Source organism: Equus przewalskii, chromosome 13 (assembly GCF_037783145.1).
Source record: "Equus przewalskii isolate Varuska chromosome 13, EquPr2, whole genome shotgun sequence".
NCBI classification, from domain to species: domain Eukaryota; kingdom Metazoa; phylum Chordata; class Mammalia; order Perissodactyla; family Equidae; genus Equus; species Equus przewalskii.
In genome coordinates this window covers 29,365,571-29,386,586 of record NC_091843.1, presented here as the reverse complement: position 1 = coordinate 29,386,586, position 21,016 = coordinate 29,365,571, and the positions used below count along the sequence as shown (strand labels likewise).

Sequence of the window (21,016 nt, the reverse complement as noted above, 5' to 3'; positions counted from 1 at the left end):
ATATAGAACAAATCAGTTTGTATAAATCTCTTTTTTGCTATGTTCCTTAGACCAAAAAAAATTTCTATATTTGGGACAGAAATTGTGTTGCATAGTCACATCTTCCCACATATAAGTATCTGTGAACTACTGTCTCCAAGTTACATGATTACATTTTAGATCAATTTTGGGAGGGTGGTGGGCTAAATTCTGCATGGTCCTGGGATGTCTGAAACTTGGCGAGTCAGCAAACACTGTCCTGTTAATTTGGGAATAAAAGCATTGTCTTAAGTTTCTATATCCTTTTGAAGACTTGAGCCCACTGTTATTCTTCAGTGAGTAGCACATTCATTTGTTAGACCTGTCACCTCTGGTGTGATTTACAGTTTATCGCAGCTCCAGATCTACATGTTCCTAGTGGATTCTGATGTACCCTTCCTGCTTGAACTTGCTGGGGAATCATTCCATTACTCCCCATACAATCATCCTCATTATCACCATTATCACAACTGAAATTTTTTGATCTTTTACTACATTCAAGGCACTATACTCAGAGCTTTACATACGTTATCTCATTTTATAACAATCCTGTTATGTAGGTTCTGTTATCACTATTTTACAGATGATGACAGGACCTGAATGGTTAAAAACTTGATCTTAGTCATATGGCTAATAAGTGGTGAAGCCTGATTTTAAATTCAGTCTTCTGACTCTAGAGCCCATTCTATCAGGCACTATGCTATACCGACTCCAAGATTATTCATATATTTCCAGCAATTCCTAAAGCATTCTTCTGTAGAATATCCAGTAATTAGTACTGAGAAGTCTCTATTGCATAGTGGTTATAAGCGTGGAAGGTGGTTTTAGAATACCGAAATCTTCCAAAGTTCTAGTTCTTAGGTGGGAAGGTGGTACATATCAGAATTCTCTGGGGAAATTTTCTAGACAGAATGGCTCCCATTTCTCTCCTTTCTGTTTTCAAAAATGGAGCTGGATGTGGGGGTAGTACCAAGATAAGAAGAAGGAAAAAATGAAGACAAGTGCATCCATATTATTGAAAAAGTCTCCCATGTTAATCTGTTTGCACCCATTTTTTTTCTTTTTGTAGGGGAAGATTCACCCTAAGCTAACATCTGTTGCCAATCTTCCTCCTTTTTCTTCACCTCCCCCCACCCAAACCCTGGTGATAGTTGTGTATAGTTGTAAATTCTTCTAGCTCTTCTACATGAGCTGCCACCACCCCATGGCTACTGATAGACGAGTGGTGTGGTTCTACACCTAGGAAGTGAACCCAGGCCGCAGAAGCAGAGTGTACCAAACTTTAACCAGTAGGCCCTCAGGGCTGGCTCTATACCCAACTTTTGAACAACTCTTCCAGTAGCTTAGATTTTATATCGTTATTAGGAGGGATTTCATGTCTACTTCAGCAACGTGTCAGTGAAAGGAAGTCATGGAAAAAATTACAGATCAACAAGTGGATACAATCGTAGATTTTACATGGAAAACCATCAACAAACAAAAATATTTAATGTAAAGCTCCCTTTTCATTTACCTACCTGCTGACTCCAGAGTTCACAGTCCTGATTCTTTCTTATCAACCATGTAGTTTTGAAAACCAAAGACAGAGCAGCGACTAGTACTTCTGCACTGTGTTTGGTCTTTATTGTCAACCAGTGCAACAGAAGAAACTGCAGATAAAGAATGAGGGAATTGTGGCAAGGGCAACATTTTACAGTTACACTGTATTGCAGTGTGAAGAAAAGTACACGTTTAGCTTTTCAAAATGTTTAATGGTAGCTGCTTTTTACTTAAAACTGAAATCCTGGAGATATTATCCAAGGAACATAATTAAAATTCTTAGAAAATAATTGCTTAGAATCAACAGAAACAAGGGAAAGTGTAATTTCTCCTAAGAAAATATTATTTTCAGAGAAGCATAAAGTACATTCTAACAGGCAATGGTTCATTTGATAAGATATAACTAAAATATAACTAATGCTAAAGATTATGAGTATATATGCAGTTTCTTCTAAAATAAATGGACAAGGTCATCCTAGGACATTATAGCTTTCACATCATAATCATCTCTGTTTTGTTTTTAAGCATAGTGAGAGACCGATGTGGCTTTTGGTCATACATATTAAAAAGAAAGATCCCACTTTGTAGGGGTTGAGGTAAATCCTGAAAATTGGTGACTGCAAACAAGACACTTAGGAAGGACATCCAATTTCAAAATTATAATGACCCTGTTTATTTTGGGGAAAAAAAGATCTATTTAAAAAATGACTAGGATTTTATATCTCTATTGCTTTCAGACATGGTTCCTGGAAAGAAGACTGGTGAGTCACTCAGAATGTTCCCAGTGGCTGCCCTTTTCAGACATCATGAAAGCCCTAGAAATTTTCCTTACCCCTGTAAAAACCCAACAACATTTTACAAATGGAAAGTCCATGAAAACATGCTGATTTTGGAAGAGTGCATACTTCAGAATATTTTTATAGACATTCAAGAAAACAGGAATCATTGAATAGATACTTCCCATATGTATGGGGCTGGAAGAATCTAGTTTTTATGAGACATGTGATTCCAAAATCTTTTACATTTTGCAGTTCCAGCTTTGGTTTGGGCATACCTATTTATCTATCTACCTACCTACCTATCGACCTAACTGGTGTTTTGGATCGAGCACTAGACCCAAAGGTGGGCACTATTTATAATCCACTCATGAGAAACACCTTAAAAAGCAAACCCCATGGCGCTCTGAAACCTGGGAAGAGAATGGTTCTGCACTGGTTCACTGCACTGGGTTACTAACCAGCCTCCGAATATCCCGCTCTGACTCCCACTTGATCTTCGAGATGGCTTCCTGATGGGACTGATGCTCACTCCGAAGGTCCCCAGCCTTGATTTTATCCGCTTGGATCATATTGCTTAGAGCCTCGTCCACCTGCTTCTTGGCAGTTTTCAGGTCCGTAATTTCCTGTAAGAGCTTAAGGCGCTCTGCATCAAACAGTTTTCGGGCCTCCTCCCGGGCCTCAATGGTGAGCGCTGTCCTTACTTTATCACTGCTGCCGTCCCGGAGAGCGCACAGAGCTGACTTGAGCCTCTGGATCTCTCCATCCCGCACCTTCACTGTCCTTGACATTTCTTGCTCGTGCTGCTTGATGAGATTCTCCCTCACGGCCTGCAGCTCCTTCATCTTCTCCTCGTGGAGCTTGGCTCTGAGTTCTGTCACCAGAACTGTGTGCTTGCGCTGCTCCAGCTCACGAATCCTCTTTGCTTCTTGAGTCTTCTCTCTTTCAAGCTTGGATACCTAAAGGGAGAGAGGCGAAAAGATGAAAAGAGAAGCCTCAAAGGAAAGGTGCGCTCCCAGGCAGGATCTGCAACGCAGGCTGCTATGATCTCTTAAATCCTCATCTCTTTTCAAATTCCAGGCCACCGTGTGTTCTGAGGGAAGGGAACCACAGGCTTTAAAGCTGGGAATACAGTGTGTAAAAGGAAGAAATACCTAAGGATGCTCATATTATTTTGTTCAGACAAATATCCGGGGTCTTACTATTTGATGTGTAGTCTGTAGACAAGCAGCACAGGGGTCACCCAGAAACTTGTCAGAAATGCAGAATCCGGGGCTCCATCCCAGGTCTATGAATCAAAATGTGAATTTTAATAAGTCCCCAGGTGATTGGTATACACGTTAAAATCAGGAAGCAGTGCTATAAGCTTTTGGTGGGGAGGCGTTCAGAACAGATTCCCCGGAGAGCTTTTTAGACTACCTATCCCCAGCTGGGTCAAAACGGGTAAATGTGAGTGTCTCGGGATAGTTCGTAGTTCAATATTAGGATCAGACTAATAAGTTAGTGCCTAAAGTAATATAAAATATTTTCTATTTTTTTCCTTCTTTTTTTTTGAAGAGAAGATGCTGCTGCTAAGGGGAAAGTGAAGAATGAAGACAGTCAATATCTCCTCAGCCTCACCCTTCTCACTATGGCAACTTGGTTCCATCCTCAAATTTTACACATACACACACACCACCCAAAAACCCAGCAGTTCATTGGGCCCTCTCTCTGTTAAAGGAGTTTCGTGGCTATTATTTCTGCATGCCCCGTAGATGTCTCTTTGCCTCCTTCTTTACTCCCACTCCTCTCCCTCTCTTGCTCCTCTCCAAGCCAACACTCCAAGTAGTTCAAGAAAGTATTCCTTCAAGCCTATGTACTTTCAGGTATTTTGGTTATAAAAAAATCTTCTGTGTTTTGTTACATTTCCAATGATAATATAGGTCTCCTCATAGATTAGCAACAGCGCTACCTCCGTCTGGTTGAGTCTGTCTCCCATTCAGATCAGGGCGGAGTCCTGGCATTTGAGGCTTAAAAAAGCCTCTTAGATCCTGTTCTATTGTCCTCCCCCACATCATCTCTGCCGCCTGTCTTTGTTTCTCGCTCTCTGTCATGTGCGTGTGTGCCTGCATACACACACACACACACACACACACAGAGTAACCCGGAAAAAAGAAAGAATTGGGCAGCCCCAGGAGTAATATCTAGTTGAGTGATATTGAGTCTCTGACATTTGTAAAATTGGAAGGTTTCATAAAATAATCATTAACAGCTTTTCCAGCTGAACAATCTTAAGCTTCAAACTCCTTATTGAAACCATTGTAATTATACTGTAAAATGTCTGAGATTTTACTTACCTTATCAGTTTACCTACCTTTAGCTAAAACAGGATTTTTTAAGTCCACACGGCATTTTATGAATATTTTATTTTACAGGCACAGCAACTATTCCTATGTTGGTCATTCTAAAAGAACTCAGGGCACAAGGAGGCCTGGTCAAGGAAACAGCCAGGCATTCTCAAATGACCGTCCTCTGACCCTGCTCAGGCCAAGGTCTCTCCCCGGATGCCTCTTATCTCATATGCTCCAGAGCTGTGCTGTCCAATACGGTGGCCTCGGAATACACCAAGCACTGGGAATATCACCCGAATTGAGACTCGTTCTAAGTGTAAAATACACACTGGATTTCAAAGACTTAGTGAGAGGTAAAGAATGTAAAATATCCTCTTAATAATTTTTATATTGACCACATGTTGAAATTATAATATTTTGGACAAATTAAGTAAAGTATATGATTAAAATGAATTCTGTTTCTTTTTACGTTTTAAAATTGTGGTTACAAAAGATTTCCAAATCCCATCTACGGTTTCCATGCATGACTTGTATTATCCTTCTCGTGGACAGCGTTGCTCTAGAGTTCTTGGAGGTTCATTCAATGACCCTAGTTTCCCCCGACACACTGCGGGTGACATTCTCGTAGTAAAACCCAGTTCTGATGCCATTCATGTGGCTGCTCAGAAATTACCCAGGGCTGCTTTATGCTGAGGAATAAAATCCCAACACCTCGGCTTCCCCTTTCAGGCTCTTGGATTTGGTTGGACTTCCAGCTCGCGTTTCTACTCCTCACTCTACCCCCACTCTACTCACTCTACCCCTCAGCTCTCCCCGACTCCAGGCGCGCCAATCACTCCGCGATTCTGTCATTTCTCTCAGCTTATGAACACTAATCTTTTGTGTGCAGACTACAGAGGAGAGGAACGAAAAAACGAAAAATAAGTGAAAATACAGGTGCATGGAAAATATATTCCAGCCCGCAGACAAAAACAAATACAAACAAACCCTGGCCTTCTTGTCCATCACTTAAATGAATTCATAGAACTCAAAGAAAATTTAAAGGTATGAATTACATTTGGCATTTTTTATACTCACTTATTTTGGTTGTCATGGAAACTGGCATTTTGGGGGAGGATGTCTAGGTATGACTTTTTTTTAAAGCTTGGGAGAAGTGTTTCACTATGAAGGTGATATGAAGGATGTGACTTACATTTGGGACGAAAAAACAACCAAGGAAAATTCTGTACTAAAACCATTTTCTGAAAATTACTTGCAGCTCAGATCACACCACTAAGGAAATAGAATTTAAAATCTTAATGTAAATCATGAGAATGATTATACAAAAAGATGAAGAACTATTCCTAACAATGAAAAATATGATGATAATACTTTGAAATGGAAAAAAATTATTTAGTAGAAGAAAGCATCAATTTTGATTAGTGGAAACATTTTATGGAGCAACATTTCAGCTGGATAACATAATAGTCAGCATTTATCAAGGGCTTACTATGAGTCAGTATCTTTCTAAAGGCATCACACACATCAGTACACTTAACCTCCTCGGCAGCAACACGATGTAGGCAGCACTTGTTTCATCTGAATTTCAGATGAGAAAAGGGAGGAATGGTTTCTACATAAGCACAATGTAAAGAAAGCTGACTAGAGCCCAGGGTGGGCCAGGAGCCAGGTCTGGGTCAGGTCCAGATCTCCTTGTTGGCTCTGAAACCTTGGGCAAGCGGCTTCATTTCTCCAGCCTCAGTCTTCTCATGTATCCACTAGAATTGGTGATATCCTCATACGGTTGTTGAGAGGACTGACTTAGAAAATGTATCAAAAATTCTCAGAAAAGGCTGGAACACATGGGAGATTAATAATTATTAATCCATGGTAGATATTACAATATTAATTTTGATGAATATTGTATATGTGAATATTATATCATGCAATGCTATGTTAACACCATCAACAACCTAAATCTAATTACCCATATTATCATGATAAGACTAACATTGCTATTATTACATTATCAAGACCACAGGCACTATTTTCCTAACAGAAAGAGATGTTCAAAGATAAAATTGGGTTTCCTCTGGATGTCTTGAGTTCACTGGCATTGGTGGCATCTCATCTTAACATGGAAGACACGTGGATCATGTGTACGCAGCAGGAGTGGAGTGTGGGGTGGGACAGGGCAAGGGGGTGAGCACTGAACAGGGCTTTGAAAGATACAGCTCCCAAATACCTTCTATGCTCCAGGTTTTATAGAAGCAAAAAAAAAAAAGTCACTAGGAAAATTTAATCCTACTGGGGAAAGCTTACACTATGACCAAAGGAAGGACTATCCCACACAGGCTTCACACTGTAGTTTCCTCTTCTGTCCTAATTCCAGTCTGCCTCCTGAAAAATGCCAGTGCGAATTCTGCCAAGATGAAGCTGGTGATGTTTGAGCTGTAATGTGATCTCAGAAATCTAGGATTAAAAATTGGAGAGCCTGTCAAAGGTAAGCAGGGTTGAGAGGTTATCAAGACCAGACAAGCTGACATAAGCTTTGGTTCGGATTACTGCTTGGGATATTCCAGGAGATCTAAACTCCCAGTAAGTGGCAGGGATTTTCATGGTGTGAAGTCACTCTGAAACGGGAGATGTGAAGGAGAAAAAAGCTGCCACTACAAGAAGGTCGCTTACAAGGGAAATTTTATACAACCCGAGGAAGCACAAAGGCTTCTATTTTTTTATTTCTTGCTTTTAGCCACTTAACGCATCCTGAAAACAAAACTAAAGGTGCAGAAAGCGAGAACTATCACGTGCCAAATTCGGGCCCTGAACCTGGTGGCGGTGGAGCAGGCACTTGAGCATAGAGAAGGTCGGCTGATTTTCGGAGAGTGCCCTGGAGGCAACGGAATGCAGCGGAGTAAGATACTCGTGACAACCACCTTAGAGAATTTTGGCTCCTCCACTCACTGTGTCGCTGGGAGCAAATGAGTTAACCAGTTGGAACTCATTTTCCTTCTCAGTGAAATCAGAATAAGAATCCATGCCCTGCCTTTGTCCCAGGCTCGCTGTGAGGACTGTAAAAGTGCTTTGCAGCCTGAGGGCTGTTCCAGTGGTGGAAAATCCTGTCTGGTGCTGACTCCTCTCAGACCCTGCAACCCTGCCCTGCTGCCTCTACCCTTGGAGCCCCTGTTCTCTGCTCCTGTGCCTTTGTCCCCTCTGTCACTGTGCCCGCAGGGCTCACTGTGGCTGTAGGTTGCCTGTGAGGGAGAGTTCGAAGCCCTGGGGAATCAGGTGGGTGGATGTCACATCCCCCAGCCATCCCTGGTGTGCTCACACACCCTGTGCAGCGGATCACCGCCTCACGGTGACCAGAAAAGAGATAGACAGAGGAAAACACTGCAGCCTGATGGCTCAGACTGCTGGTCGAAGAAACAGACAGACCTGGGTGAAATTCTTTTCTCTACCAGAGCCTGGAGTTTCCCACTTAAATAAATACTATAATGGTCCTTATGCCATGGGGTTGTTGGGAAAGCTTTAAAAAGAGATCATGAAAATTCATTCAACAAGTAGTACTGAGCACCTCCTCCATGCCAGGCCACATTCTCAGCACTGGGGATACCTCACTGAGGGTTTACCTTAAGCAGACATGGTCTCTTACCCGTAGGAAGCTTACAGGTTATTGGGGTAGGGGCAGCAGGCAATAAACAAGCAAATAAACAAATAAGATAACTTCAATCAGTACAGAGTCCTATGATAAAAAGATAATAGGGTGACATACTAGAGTAAATGGAAGGAGGAGAACAGTGTTACCTAGACTAGATGTCAGGGGAGGTCTGACACCCGAAGGATCCTGAGAAGCATCTGAATGCAGGAGGAGCTAGAGCACACAGTGTCTTTCCTGACTAATCCCTAGTTTTGGAAGGACCTTAGCTCTTCTACCTCGTCCACAGCCTGCTCATTTTCTACATGCGAAAGTGCAGGCCCAGAAATGACAAAGTCATATGGCATAAAAGACCCACTTAGTGCTCTTTCCCTTCCACCACAGGGCCTTCAGAGTTCCATCCTCTTGGCCCTTATGTCTGGGGTTCAGTCAAAATAACCCCCTTATCGGTATGTTCATTCCTATCAATGCTTGGCAAGTCTTTTAGACAATTTCTATTCCCTGGAAGTTGACTGTGTCTAATATTTTTCTTTCATTTCCCTGTGGTGAAAATGAAGACATCTATGGGAGCAGGATATGGGTAAGTTCCCACCCCATCTCCCAATTCTTCCTCAATTTGAAATTTGCATAATAGTAGAAAGAAAAGTTTTGTGATTCTCCCTTCCTCTGCCTAAGGTTTCTAGTTGTTTCCAGATCTTTACAATTTTTAAGAGCATAAGCATGGCAAGACATGGAAATAACCTAAGTGTCCATCAATGGATTAATGGGTAAAGAAAATATGGTATGTATATATATGTATCTATGTATATACATGTACCTATATATACACACACACACAATGAAATATTATTCAGCCATAAAAAAGAAGGAGATCCTATCATTTGTGACAACATAGATGGAACTTGAGGGCATTATGCCAAGTGAAATAAGTCAGACAGAGAAAGACAAATACTGTATGATCTCGCTTATATGTGGAATCTAAAAATACTGAACTCACAGATACTGAGAATACATTGGTGGTTGCCAGAAGCAGGGTGTAGGGTATGGAGTAAATGAGATAACTGAATTAAAACACTTAACGTCCCGAAACACAAACTAACTGCTCAAAAACTAACACATGTACATACCCCCTTACAAAGCGGACACTACTATTATCCCATTTGACAGATGAGGGGTTTCATAATCTGCTCAGGGTCACTCAAGTGCTAAGTGAACAAGCTGAGATGAGGTCAGGAGGAAATGCGCTTATTACAGTGTGTGACAGAGAGTAAAACTTCAAGAAAGCATAGCTGTTTATATTATCAGCCCAAAGCATTTATGGCTCTGCTCTACACACAATGTGTTCTGTAAAAGTTAACGGATGACTTTCCTTTCTGGAAAAGTGAGTAATGCCCCGGCACCCCAGAATTTTCCACTCTTTAGCTTAGTCTATATCCTAGTAGCTAAATTGTCATTTTATCATCATAGCTTCCGAGCCAAACTGAGAGTGTGAATTCACATCTTGGCATTGTTCATATTCTCTCTCTTAAAGGCTGGGCCTTTGGAAGCACAAGCATATTTATTTTAATAGAACTGCTTTATGACTTGTTTGCCCTTAAAATTCCCTTTGCTCTTTGGGGAAGGTTGCTGACGGGGGTGGGTCTTGCTTTGGCCCCTGTGCTGGGGCTGTAATTAACTGCCACAGACAGGGAGACTGGGCAGCCGGCAGAGGGAAGGGTAAAGGTAGTGCTTTTATTCAAGAGGCTTCCCATCTGTCGGCAGAGGAAGGGGAGGTTATGCTTGACCTGCTGGCTTCGACACCAGCGCCAGGCCCTGGATAAACAGGCAGCCTCATCCACTTGACAGTTACCCGTTTTTTAAAAGGCTTGAATGTGTGGAAAATCGGCAGTGGTGGGGCTGTGGGGCCCCCGCCTCTTTGAAATCTCGTGAGCGTGCTGTCTGTAAATCAGCAGCAGTTTATGGTTACCAGTCTCCGGACGACAAGCTCCTTCCTATGAATGTAGTTCGTCATCCTGTGCTTACTACAATTAAAGGAGACTGCCTCCCTGGGAACATTACTTTGCCCCAGGGAACATTAAAACCAATGAAATGTTCACAGATTGTCAGACCTGGAAGGAATCTCAGAGTGGAGTCTTTGTCAACAGGAAGGCAGAGAACCATCTCCACGGAGACTGCTGGACTGCTTGCTGGAATTGCAAGTCCTGGTCTTCACCTCACTTACTTTATCAGAATCCCGGGATTGCGGGCCCAGGGATCTTAATTTTTAATAAGTTCCCCCAGGTTATTCTAATGCACAATGACGCTGGAGAGACATGGACGTGGGGAAACAGATTCAGTCATCTGAATTACAGATCCAGACACTGAGACACTTAAATTTGTCCCCAAGGAGAGATAAAGACAGTGCTTTGGTCTTCTGACTCTCCAACAAATGTTCTTGTTTTTCTTTCTTTGTTTCTTTTTTGTTTTTTTTTTATGACATCATGCTCCCTTTAGTTTCATGGAAACTAAGACATATCCTTCACAACTTTACCTTGGGGTCTGGTTATCTAAAGTTAAGGCACAGCTGAGATAGGAGGCAAGGGGCTTTGGCGGAGCCAAGCTTTATTATTGCTGAAACTAGGAGAAATAGATTTTTGGGGAAAATAACTAATTAAAATTTAATAGTAATGACAAGGAAGAAGAGGTAGTTAAACAGAATAAGGATTTTTCTTGGTTTGTGATCTATAGCTCGAAAAAACATTTTCTTACTATACAAAGAGTTACGTACATAAGCCTACTTTGTATTAACATAGTTGGCTCCAGTTTGCATCGAAAAAATACATCTTATGTGCATTGAATATTTCAAAATGCCTTCCTATTCATCACCCAATTTAATATTCACACCACTCTGGTGGGATAAGTGTTAGCATATCCATTTAAGAGATGAGATTCAGAGAAGTTAAGAGACTTTCCTAAGACTAGTTAGCAACTGATTCAAGTGCAGAGCATATTAGACAGAATATCACCATTATTTTTTTTGAGAGTTTACTATGTGCCAGGCAGCAATCTGAGCATTTGACATGAATTTTCTCATTTAATCCTCATAAGTACTTTACATCCTTGCCTAATTTAAACCTCATCACAGCTTTACGAGACAGTAGTATGTTATTGATGAAGAAACTGAGGTATAAGGAATGAATCACCTTTCATTCATTCCTCTACTCATTCAACAAATATATATTGAGCTTTTCAGTTCTGGGCATTTATTTAGGCTCTAGTGATACAGAGGTAGGGTAAGACTCTGCTATCATAGAGATTACACTGGACTGGGGGAGAGATAAGCACTAAACAAGTAAATAAATAGATATATAAATTGCTGTGAAACGCATCAAGTATAGTCAGACTGTCGGGGCTAACTGAGCATGGCAGTGTTGTGCTGTAGAGACAGTGGTCAGATAAACGTCACTGGAGCTGACACCTGGAGGAGGTAAGGAAGGAGCATATAGCTGATGGGGGAAGAAAAGAGCAAAGGCCCTAATGTGATCGGCATCTCTCTCTTGATCCAGCAGAGAGGCTAGAACAGAGTGATCCAGGGCAGAGAAGTGGAAGAGAGTCAAAGAGAGAGCTGGAGGAAATATCCTGAGTCGTATGGAAAATCTTTTGAGAGAGGTAGGAAGCCAGTGGAGGGTTTCAAGCAGTGGAGTGACATGATGTGATACAGATTAGAAAGACTGCTCTAAAAGCCATAGGGAGAATAACTTAGGGAGGGTAAGGGTGGGGCTTGCCCAAGGTCATACACTACTAAATGTTGGGAGGTAATAGCGGTGGGGGTGGTTGTCTCAATTTTTATACCTGGTTTCCTGAACCAGGCTTCCTGAGGAGGCAGAGATCAGTCCCATGAACAGGTGAGTCTGACCATCTGTGTATCCTGTGCTGAATTCCCTCCTGCCACACACAAGAGAATCTCCATGTGTACAGGGGTTGTTGCCCTCTCTGGCAACTGGCAGGAAGAAGCCCTGAAGTTGCCTCTCTGGCAACTGAGGGAGGTTGGCAGGTAGAGCTGGGCCCGAGCTGCTCTCAAGGCTACAGCCACAGGAAGCCCTCACTCACCTTGGACTTCTCTTGATGCAGCTCTATCTGGATGTCGGTGAGCTTGGTCCTGAGTTCTTCGTTGGCAGCTTGAAGGGCGACAATGAGCGCCTCGGGCTTCTCGCCCTTATTTCGCCCTTTCTTGGACATTGTTCCTTTCTAAATGGAGTCTGTTGGTTTTTAATTCCTTTCAAACAGGTGCTGCCATGTTACTGCTTCTTATCCCGGAGTGCGATGTTTCAGCATTTACTGCGTGGTGCTCCTTGGTAGGGTCTCCTCAGCTGCTGCCCTGGAAGCCCTGAGAAGAGGCAGAGACAGCAGTTATTGTGGCAAAGACCTGGGCTAAGTGCCAGTCAGTCACCCTCAGCCTGGGCTGCTGGTAAGAGCCTCCTCCTGAGGGCTCCTATCTCTAGGGTCTCCTGTGCATGTTGCACATGAATTTACAGCGATGTTTCCAAAGGGCTGGTCTGATCATGTCAGTGCTCTGCTTAAAATCCTTCAAAGACCCTCTGAGCATATGAGCATATTTTTCACATCTCAGAGTGCTCTTTGTGCCAAACTTGCACATTCTCCCAGCCTATCTCCTCCATTTTACTCACTGATATTCTGGCCATAAGAATCTCTTAATTTTCTGATTCTTCTCTCTTCCTACAAGGACTTTTCCTACTCTATTCATTCTTCTACATCCTCTGCCCAGCCTCCTCATGATCCTCCCTTGTACCCTTACCTCACACACTGTCACACATACAGTTGAGCAGGACTAATTTTTATGACCCCTTCAGGTCTCAGCTTCCATATCAGTTCTTCCTGGAAGCAGCCCCTACGGTGCTTATTTAATTGCGGTCGCCTCCATGAATCTATAAACTTTGTCAGGGCAGGAACGTGTTGTTTTTATTTACAACTTGCTTTTCAGAATCCATCATAAGGCCTGGGACATACCACGTACTCAATTAGTATTTGTCACCTATGGACATCACCTATGTGATGACTTCATGGTCACCCCATAGAAAGTCTCAACTTTAAGAAAATTCGATATATGAAGACCTAGAATTATACAATGGATAAACTGTGAGATGTGGGGATTAATTACAAATGGACTATTGGGTCAATTGGGTCACTCACTTATTCATTCCTTCAGTCAATATTATTAGAATTCCTTCTATAAGCTGTGCTAGGTACAGTCTGTTGAAATTAAAAATAATTCAGAGTTTCAAGGCAAGAAGAAAACAATCAAAATCTCTATCTATCTTTCTATCTGTCTTCACCACCATAATCATCATCACCACATCTATCAGATAGGCGTCATTAAAAAAAAACCAGTTGTTTTGGAAGTATTGACAAGGACTTCTTCCAATGGGGTGAGTAAGGATGGTTCCCTGAAGAAGGTGGTGCTGGCCTGGAACTTGAGGCATGAGTAGGAATGTTAACAGATGGAGTAACAAGTGAAGCACCCTGGGTGAAAGAAATGGCAGGTACTGAAATACAGTAAAGAGAAAGCACAGTAACTCTTTTGTGTAAAAAATGGGGGCCTGGTGAATTACAAGCCAGGATACAGTTCATGGGCACTAGTACTGGAAAGGTTGCCTGGAAATGATCGATTGTGGGAGACCTGGAATGCCAACCTTAAAGTATTGGAATCTTTTTCTTTCAGGAAGCAATGGGAAAGCTGCCGAAGTTCTTAGCAGGTGGTTATCCTCAAAGCAGAGTGGGGAGACTATCGAGGCAGGGAGACCAGAGAGAAGGCTACTGAATTTGTCAAGGTGAAGGTGATGAAGGCCTGATCAGAATAGTGGCAAGACGACAGAAAAAAGAGGGACATGTCTTGATTTACAAGTTCTTAAGTGCTTCATAGAAACAACAAGGTCAGAAAAATATGAATACTAAACCATTAAAGTCATGGGAAAAACGTGACAAGACACCTGAGAAAGTTTCCCATGCAATCTTTAGGAAAATTAGGTATTGTGTACATGGAGGTGCTTCAGCCCAGAACTAAGGGGAACTCCAACTGATCAACCATATGTACCAGCAGCTGCTGCTCTCTCAAGACCCCTGGTATTCAGCCTTGAGGACCACGCTGGGATCCTGGGCTTTCTGCCACTGCCCCCATGAGCATTGAGGCCATGCCCTTTGGAGTGTGTCCCTAGGGAAAGGTTAGGGGACAGGGAGGATCAGCCTGTCTATAGCAGTAATGGAACTCTCCACCATATTCCACCTGAAGCTACATGCTGGAGTTGTCCTTCATGCTTCTTTTGCAAATGTTGCTAAATCATTAAAGTGTATGGCTTGTAGACTTGTAAGAACCCATCATTCTTTGCTTTTAGTATTGAAATGAACTTAATAAGCATTTACTGAAAATTGCATGGCAAACATCACTAGGCACAAAGATAAAGAAGACAGTACTTGACTTCAAGCAAGTACTGGGTGAGTAAACTGACACGTATATGTTTAACCGGTTTCTCTCCCTCTAGTTGATCTCTAAATGTTTCTGGTCCCCCAGGCTTGCCCAAGTTATCTCCACTGGCCCCACCTATACCGTTGTGACTCTCAGTTTTATATCCACAGCCATGACCATTCCACAAACCCCAGACTCATATAGTCAACTGCTTACTTACCAAATCTACTTGGACACCTGATTGGCATCTCAAACTCAACCTAACTAGCACAGATGTCTTTATTACTAGTCCCTCAAAACCCTATCCTCCCCAGGTTTTCTTGTATTAATAAATGGCACCAGCACATGCCCAGTTGTTCCAGATGTAAGCTTAGAAGTCATCCTTTCTTCTTTTATCTCTCATTTCTCTTATCTAGTGCTCCAAGAAGTCCTTTTGTTTTACCTAAAAAATACGACTCACTTTGGTCAACTTTTCTCAAACCCCAACAGTGCTGTCAGAACACAGAGGAAAGAGGAATTTGGGAAAAGCTTCACAGTCGCTTCATAGCCTTATAGTCTTCCAGAATGAAGAACGGACTTTTCTAATTGGAGATACAGAAATGGCAGAGGAAAGAGCTTGAGAAAAACTTGGAGTCACAAATTTGCCTGATGTGTTTAGAGAAGGCTGCAAACTGGGAAGAGACAGGCTGGCGTTAGATGTCACAGGTTCCTGCATGACCAATGATTAGATTTCATTATGTAGAAATGAGTAAATATGGCAGCATTTGATATAAGGGTAATAATAAAAACTTATAGTGACTGACTGCTATAAACCCGTCATTGGACTAAGCACTTAACATACTGCTCTCATTTAACCCTCAGTAAAAATAGGGGAAAATGATTCACAGGAGGATTAAGTAACTTGCCTAAGTTGACTGAGTTAGTAGGTGGTGAGGCCCAGATTCAAATCCAGGCAGTCTGAGACTGGGACCCAAGCTGTTATCCTCTGGGCTGCACTGCCTCAAATTTGCATTTCTTAAAAGCTAACTCTGGCAGTGTGATGGAAGACGAGTTACTAAGGAGGGAGGGAGAGGCTGGAGGCAGGAAATCAGCTGCTTCGATGGTCCAGGCGAGAGGTAATGCAGCCCTGAACTAGGCCATGGTCATGGGGATGTGAAGGGGGTGGGAACTCGGACACATGGAGACTCTGATGGAATCATGTTCTACTTTTAAACATTATAACATGCTTCTCTCCCACTGTAAATAATGAGCACCAGCTCTCTAGCATTGCTTGCAGCAAAAATGGCAAAGCAACAGCCAAATTTTACATTTTAATTTAGAATCTTTTCCCAAAAAATATAATACTATGTGCCTGACTTCTTGTATTTTTAATCTGTGAATTACTGTGAACTTAGTCCCACAAGGGATGGAAAAAAGAAAAGGGTAAATAAATTAGAGGAAAGAAATTCAGGAGAGAAAAAAGTATCATAGGAAGTTATGGATAGAATCAACTTATAAATATCTTAAGGTGAGCACCTGTTCATAAGTACGGTCCCATACAGCCCTCTGGACGAGCGGAACTTTTGAGAGTCTTTTCCAGTGGTGATGGGTGTCTGGGAATCTCACAATTCTCATATATAATTTCACTACAATGCTTTTGTCACCTTGTGCTGCCTTGTTGTCTTTTTGAGACTATGGTATAATTCACATATCATAAGATTTACGTTTTTAAAGTGTATAATTCAGTGGTTTTTAGCATATTCACAAGGTTGTACAACTATCATCACAATAGATTTTAGAATTTTTCATCACTCCATGAAGAAACTCTATACCTATTAGTTATTCCCTATTCCTCACCAATTCCCCCAGCCCTACGCATCATCAATCTATTTGTCTCTAAGGATTTGCCTATTCAGGACATTTTGTATTAAATGGAATCATATAATATGTGTTTTTCTGTGACTGGCTTCTTCCACCTTAGTGTAATATTTTCAAGGTTCATCCATGTTATAGCATGTGTTGATATTTCATTTCTTTTTATTGCTGAATAATATTCCACTGTAAGGATAAAACTGCATTTTACTTATCCATTCATCTGTTGATGGACACTTGTGCTGCCTTTGCTTAAGTTGCTTGAGGTCTGGTTTCTAGAGAAGCTGCCAGTCATGAAGAGGGACATCACCCCTTTAAGGAGTGGGCTCAAGAGGATAAAGGAAAGCTTGAGAGTATCACTGCACACAGATGGAATGTTCCTGGACCATCCAAAGAGCCCTTGTCACGGGTAATGTCTGACACAGCAGAAGATCTGGAGGAGAGATAGAAGCCTTGGGCAACTAAGGGTCCATCCAGGGGACACTTTACTACATTAACAAACTTGAAGGAATTTTAAGTGAGCCCCAAGTTTCGGGGTCCTGCAACACTTTGAGGTACTAAAGGTGTGAATTTTAGTACCTGGTCCTACCCTGTCCTTAAATAGGTACTTCCCAGAGCCACCAAGGTTGAGTTTCTCTGTAACCAAGTCTCTGATAAAGATATCAGAAATTTAGAGACAGTCTCTCAGGAGTATTTGCATTTTAAAATAAAGGTCATTGCTTGAAAGCTAACCTTAACGCAGGAATGAATGATCAATGGAAGAATTACAGCCATCACACACTCATTCACTTATTCACTCATTTAAAAGGCCTGCACTGAGGAGGAAACACAGTGTAGTGCTTGAGAGCAGAGCTTCCCAAAGCTTTGGCCTGGTTGTGTTAAAATCTACTGCAGAGCTTTAGCGACTCTGGAGCTCCAGCTCCGGAGAGTTTGACGTGGTAGTTGTCAGGTGATTCTGATGTTCAGGTATTTTTGAGAATTTCTGTTCAGAATATGGGCTATGGAGTCAGACAGACCTGAGTTTAAGCCCCACCTTTGTGTTAGTAGATATGGATCTTGGATAAATCACTTTGTTCTCTAGGCCTCAATATTCCTCATCTCTGAGATGGGGTGAAGGGAATGGGGATATTTAGTGCTATGGCACTGGATTGTTTGACAAGTAAATGAAAGAGTGAAAGTGACGGTCCCACACAGCTCATGACACATGAAGGTTACCATTTATTGAGTGCTTTCTATTTCTGCTATTGGCTAAGGTGGTTGAAACAAAATAGCCTATAAGCTCTGTCCTCAAGAGCTCCACTTGAGTAAGAATGATAGGAGATGTGCAAAAATAATGATAATTCAAGTGCCACACGTACTGAAGGCCTCAACTATTTAAAAAGCTGTTCTTCTTCTTGGTTCTCTAGAGATTTATTTAGGCATTGGCACAAAATCCTTGAGAGAGAGAGAAACCAATGGAGAGGCGAGTGACATGAACACCAGCAGATGAGGATCAGAGAAGTTAATGAACTTGAAAAAAATTGCACAGCTATGAAATGGCAGAGCCATGACTCAAATACACATCTGTCAGTCTCCAAATCTTCTTAACTGTAATAAGAATTCTTGAAGAAAGGTCGAGATTCAGCTCTGGTTGTAGGTAGGCTGAAGAGATGGTAGAGGCATGAAAATGTCAGCTGGGAGCTTACGAAATAGAATAGTAGAATGTGGTGGTTAGAAGCTTGGAATTTGAAATCAGAAAAACTGGCTTTGAATCAAATTTCCTAGATGTATACTCTTGAGAAATTAAACTCTCTAAGCTTCTATTCCCTTACTGTAAAATGGAGAAAGGGATATATTTACCTTACTGAGTTCTTGCAAGGAATATATGAGCTAAAGTGTTAAAATAATTAGCAAATTATTATTATCATTATCATGATTTTTATTTTTCCAGGACCTACCTATCCACTAAAAGTCAGCTTAGATGTTAAGGGAAGAAGAAATGATTTATTACTCCTTTGTGTTAGAAAGACAGGCCAGGAAAAGCATAGAGATCCCTGAAAAAACTAAAGAAATTCATGCTTATGCGTTTGGGGAAATGGGACCTGCATTGTCAGCAACCATATTCCCAGGAGTCTTGGCTTTGCAGCTGGTTCTGCCCTAAGCTATAAACTGAATAAAGTCGTTATTAATCTTAGAGTTTCCAATAAGGCTGTTGCCTCTGAGCTATGGTTTGAAAAGCAACTGTAATATAAAACAGTTAGAGTTCCTATGTATAAACCTAAATGCTGCAACACTTCTCCATAATTACTATTGGGACATGTCCACTCTACCAAAGACTCATTAGTTTGTCTAAGCTTCTCCCCTTTCGTTTCCAAAGACGATGCTTAGAGTCAGATGTTAGTGTTTAAAATGAACGAATTAAACTTATTTACTTCATTCCTGGTGACCTGCAGAGATACGTTATCACTTGTTAAACCCTTCTCTGTGCAGGAAAAATGTCTCACTTTGAATTCATGAACTTGACACAGCCATTTAACATAAGGGAGGGGAGCTGATATTTAAGCGAGTCCAACCCTGGAGTTCTAATTTCCCTATATAGAGGCAATGAGGTGGTGTGGCTACGGGGTCAAAAGCTGTTAGAAGAAAATGAATCTGAAATGCTGACACTCCACATGGTAGCAATTATGCATTTTCAGGATTGTAAGGTGTCAGGCTTGTATGTTTCTTTGTGTTTTTTTTTTCTTTCCTCCTATTCTTCCACCGAATTGCCCTCTTTATCACATAATAACAATAGTAATTATTTTATTATTATAAATTATTTAAAGTCAACACATTGTTTTTCATATGAAAGAATGCTACATAAATACAACCAAAACCTATTACTCTTGAAGGATTGTTTTTTTAGATCTCAGGTTTAAAACTTTGCATTAGAAATATACTTCATAAAGTGTAGAGTAAGAGAGAGCTCTCTGGACACACACAAGAGACAGCTAACCTCTGTGAGGAGGGATGTCAGGAAGGCTGGGTGGGAGTGATGGCTAAGTTGAAATCCAAAGAAGGTAGGATTCATCCAGAACTGATGTACTCTGCAAAACTGTGACTTGGTCATGCAGCAACTTGCTTGGCTTCCCTTTCCCTTCCTCCCCTCCCTGGTGAACTCCATCCTACTCATCTTTTAAGGCCCAGATCTAAAGTCATCTCATACCACTTTGCTTCACACCTCTTCACCACGCCCTGGGTGGAACGAATTATTCCCTCAACTGGGTTTCCTTTTTCTCTTTGAAGACACTTCTTATAGTACTCATCATTCATTCTTTAACTTATTGATCCACCAATTCACAAATGCTTATGAAACATCTGGAGGGGGAGATGTCTGTGTTAAGCAAGATGCAGGGCGCCTGTCCTTCCCAGAGAAGGAATCGGCAATTTAATACAGTGTGATAATTGCACACACAATAGAAAATGGGAATCACAGGAGTCTTGGTGGGTCAGGAAAGACCCCTTCGGAAAAGTGATACATAACCAAGATCTGTAAGATGGGAAGGAAACAGCCAGCAAAGAGTTCGAGTGGAAGGAATGTTCTAGTTAGAGGGAGTACTGAGTATGAAGGTCTAGAGGTAAAGGAGACTACGTATGCTGCTCTGGAGAAAAATATAGGCCAGAGCTTGGTGAGTAAATGGAAAATGGCAAGAGATGAGCTTGGAGAGGTAGGCAAGGAGCAGTTGGTAGAGAATCCAGTTGTGTGCTGCATAACAATGTTTCAGTCAATGATGGATCACATATATGATGGTGGTTCCATAACGTAGTACCATATAGCCTAGGTATGTAGTAGGTTACACCATCTAGGTTTGTGTAAGTATGCTCTATGATGTTGGCAGGATGAAGAAATCACCTAAGGACGCATTTCTCAGAATGTTTCCCCGTTGTTAAGTGACATACGACAGTAGTATAAACTATGTTGTGCACGACTATAGTATAAACTGTGTTAAAGGATATGGACTTCATCCCCACAGCAATGTGTAGCCACCAAAGGGTTTCACGTAGGGGAGTGATTTGATCACATTTTGGTTTTAGTAATAGTCCCCTGGCAACAGAGAATGGAATGGACTAAAGGGGTAAAGAGAGATGCAGAAAGAACAGTTAGGAGGCTGTGGTCATGGATATTACAGCTATTAAAATAACTATATTTATATTATATTTTATATTATAGTTTATATAATAGTTATTCTTTATGTGACTGAGTCCCACCTAGGGGTAAAACTGTGTCTTATTCATCTCTGTACTCATAGTACCTGTCACAACTACTGCCACAAAGTTGAGTTTAATTAACATTGATCCACATCCAAGGAAAATACTGAGATTGAGGAACATATTTCACAAGTTCTACAAAGATCATCTATAATAAGGTTTACTAAGGGAAATTTCT

General features: G+C 41.4%; 1 protein-coding gene across 2 annotated transcripts in view; it reads right to left on the bottom strand.

Annotated features, from left to right (window-relative positions):
* Window positions 1-21,016, bottom strand: part of JAKMIP2 (janus kinase and microtubule interacting protein 2) — a 146,452-nt gene that overhangs the window by 43,845 nt on the left and 81,591 nt on the right. For both annotated transcript variants that reach the window (XM_008523189.2, XM_070569286.1), the window contains exons 2-3: window positions 12,390-12,666; window positions 2,795-3,292 (exon numbers count right to left, since the gene is read on the bottom strand). In XM_008523189.2, the coding sequence (XP_008521411.1) occupies window positions 2,795-3,292; window positions 12,390-12,518 (627 nt within the window). In that variant the 5' untranslated portion in view covers window positions 12,519-12,666. The remainder of the gene's footprint in view (window positions 1-2,794; window positions 3,293-12,389; window positions 12,667-21,016) is intronic.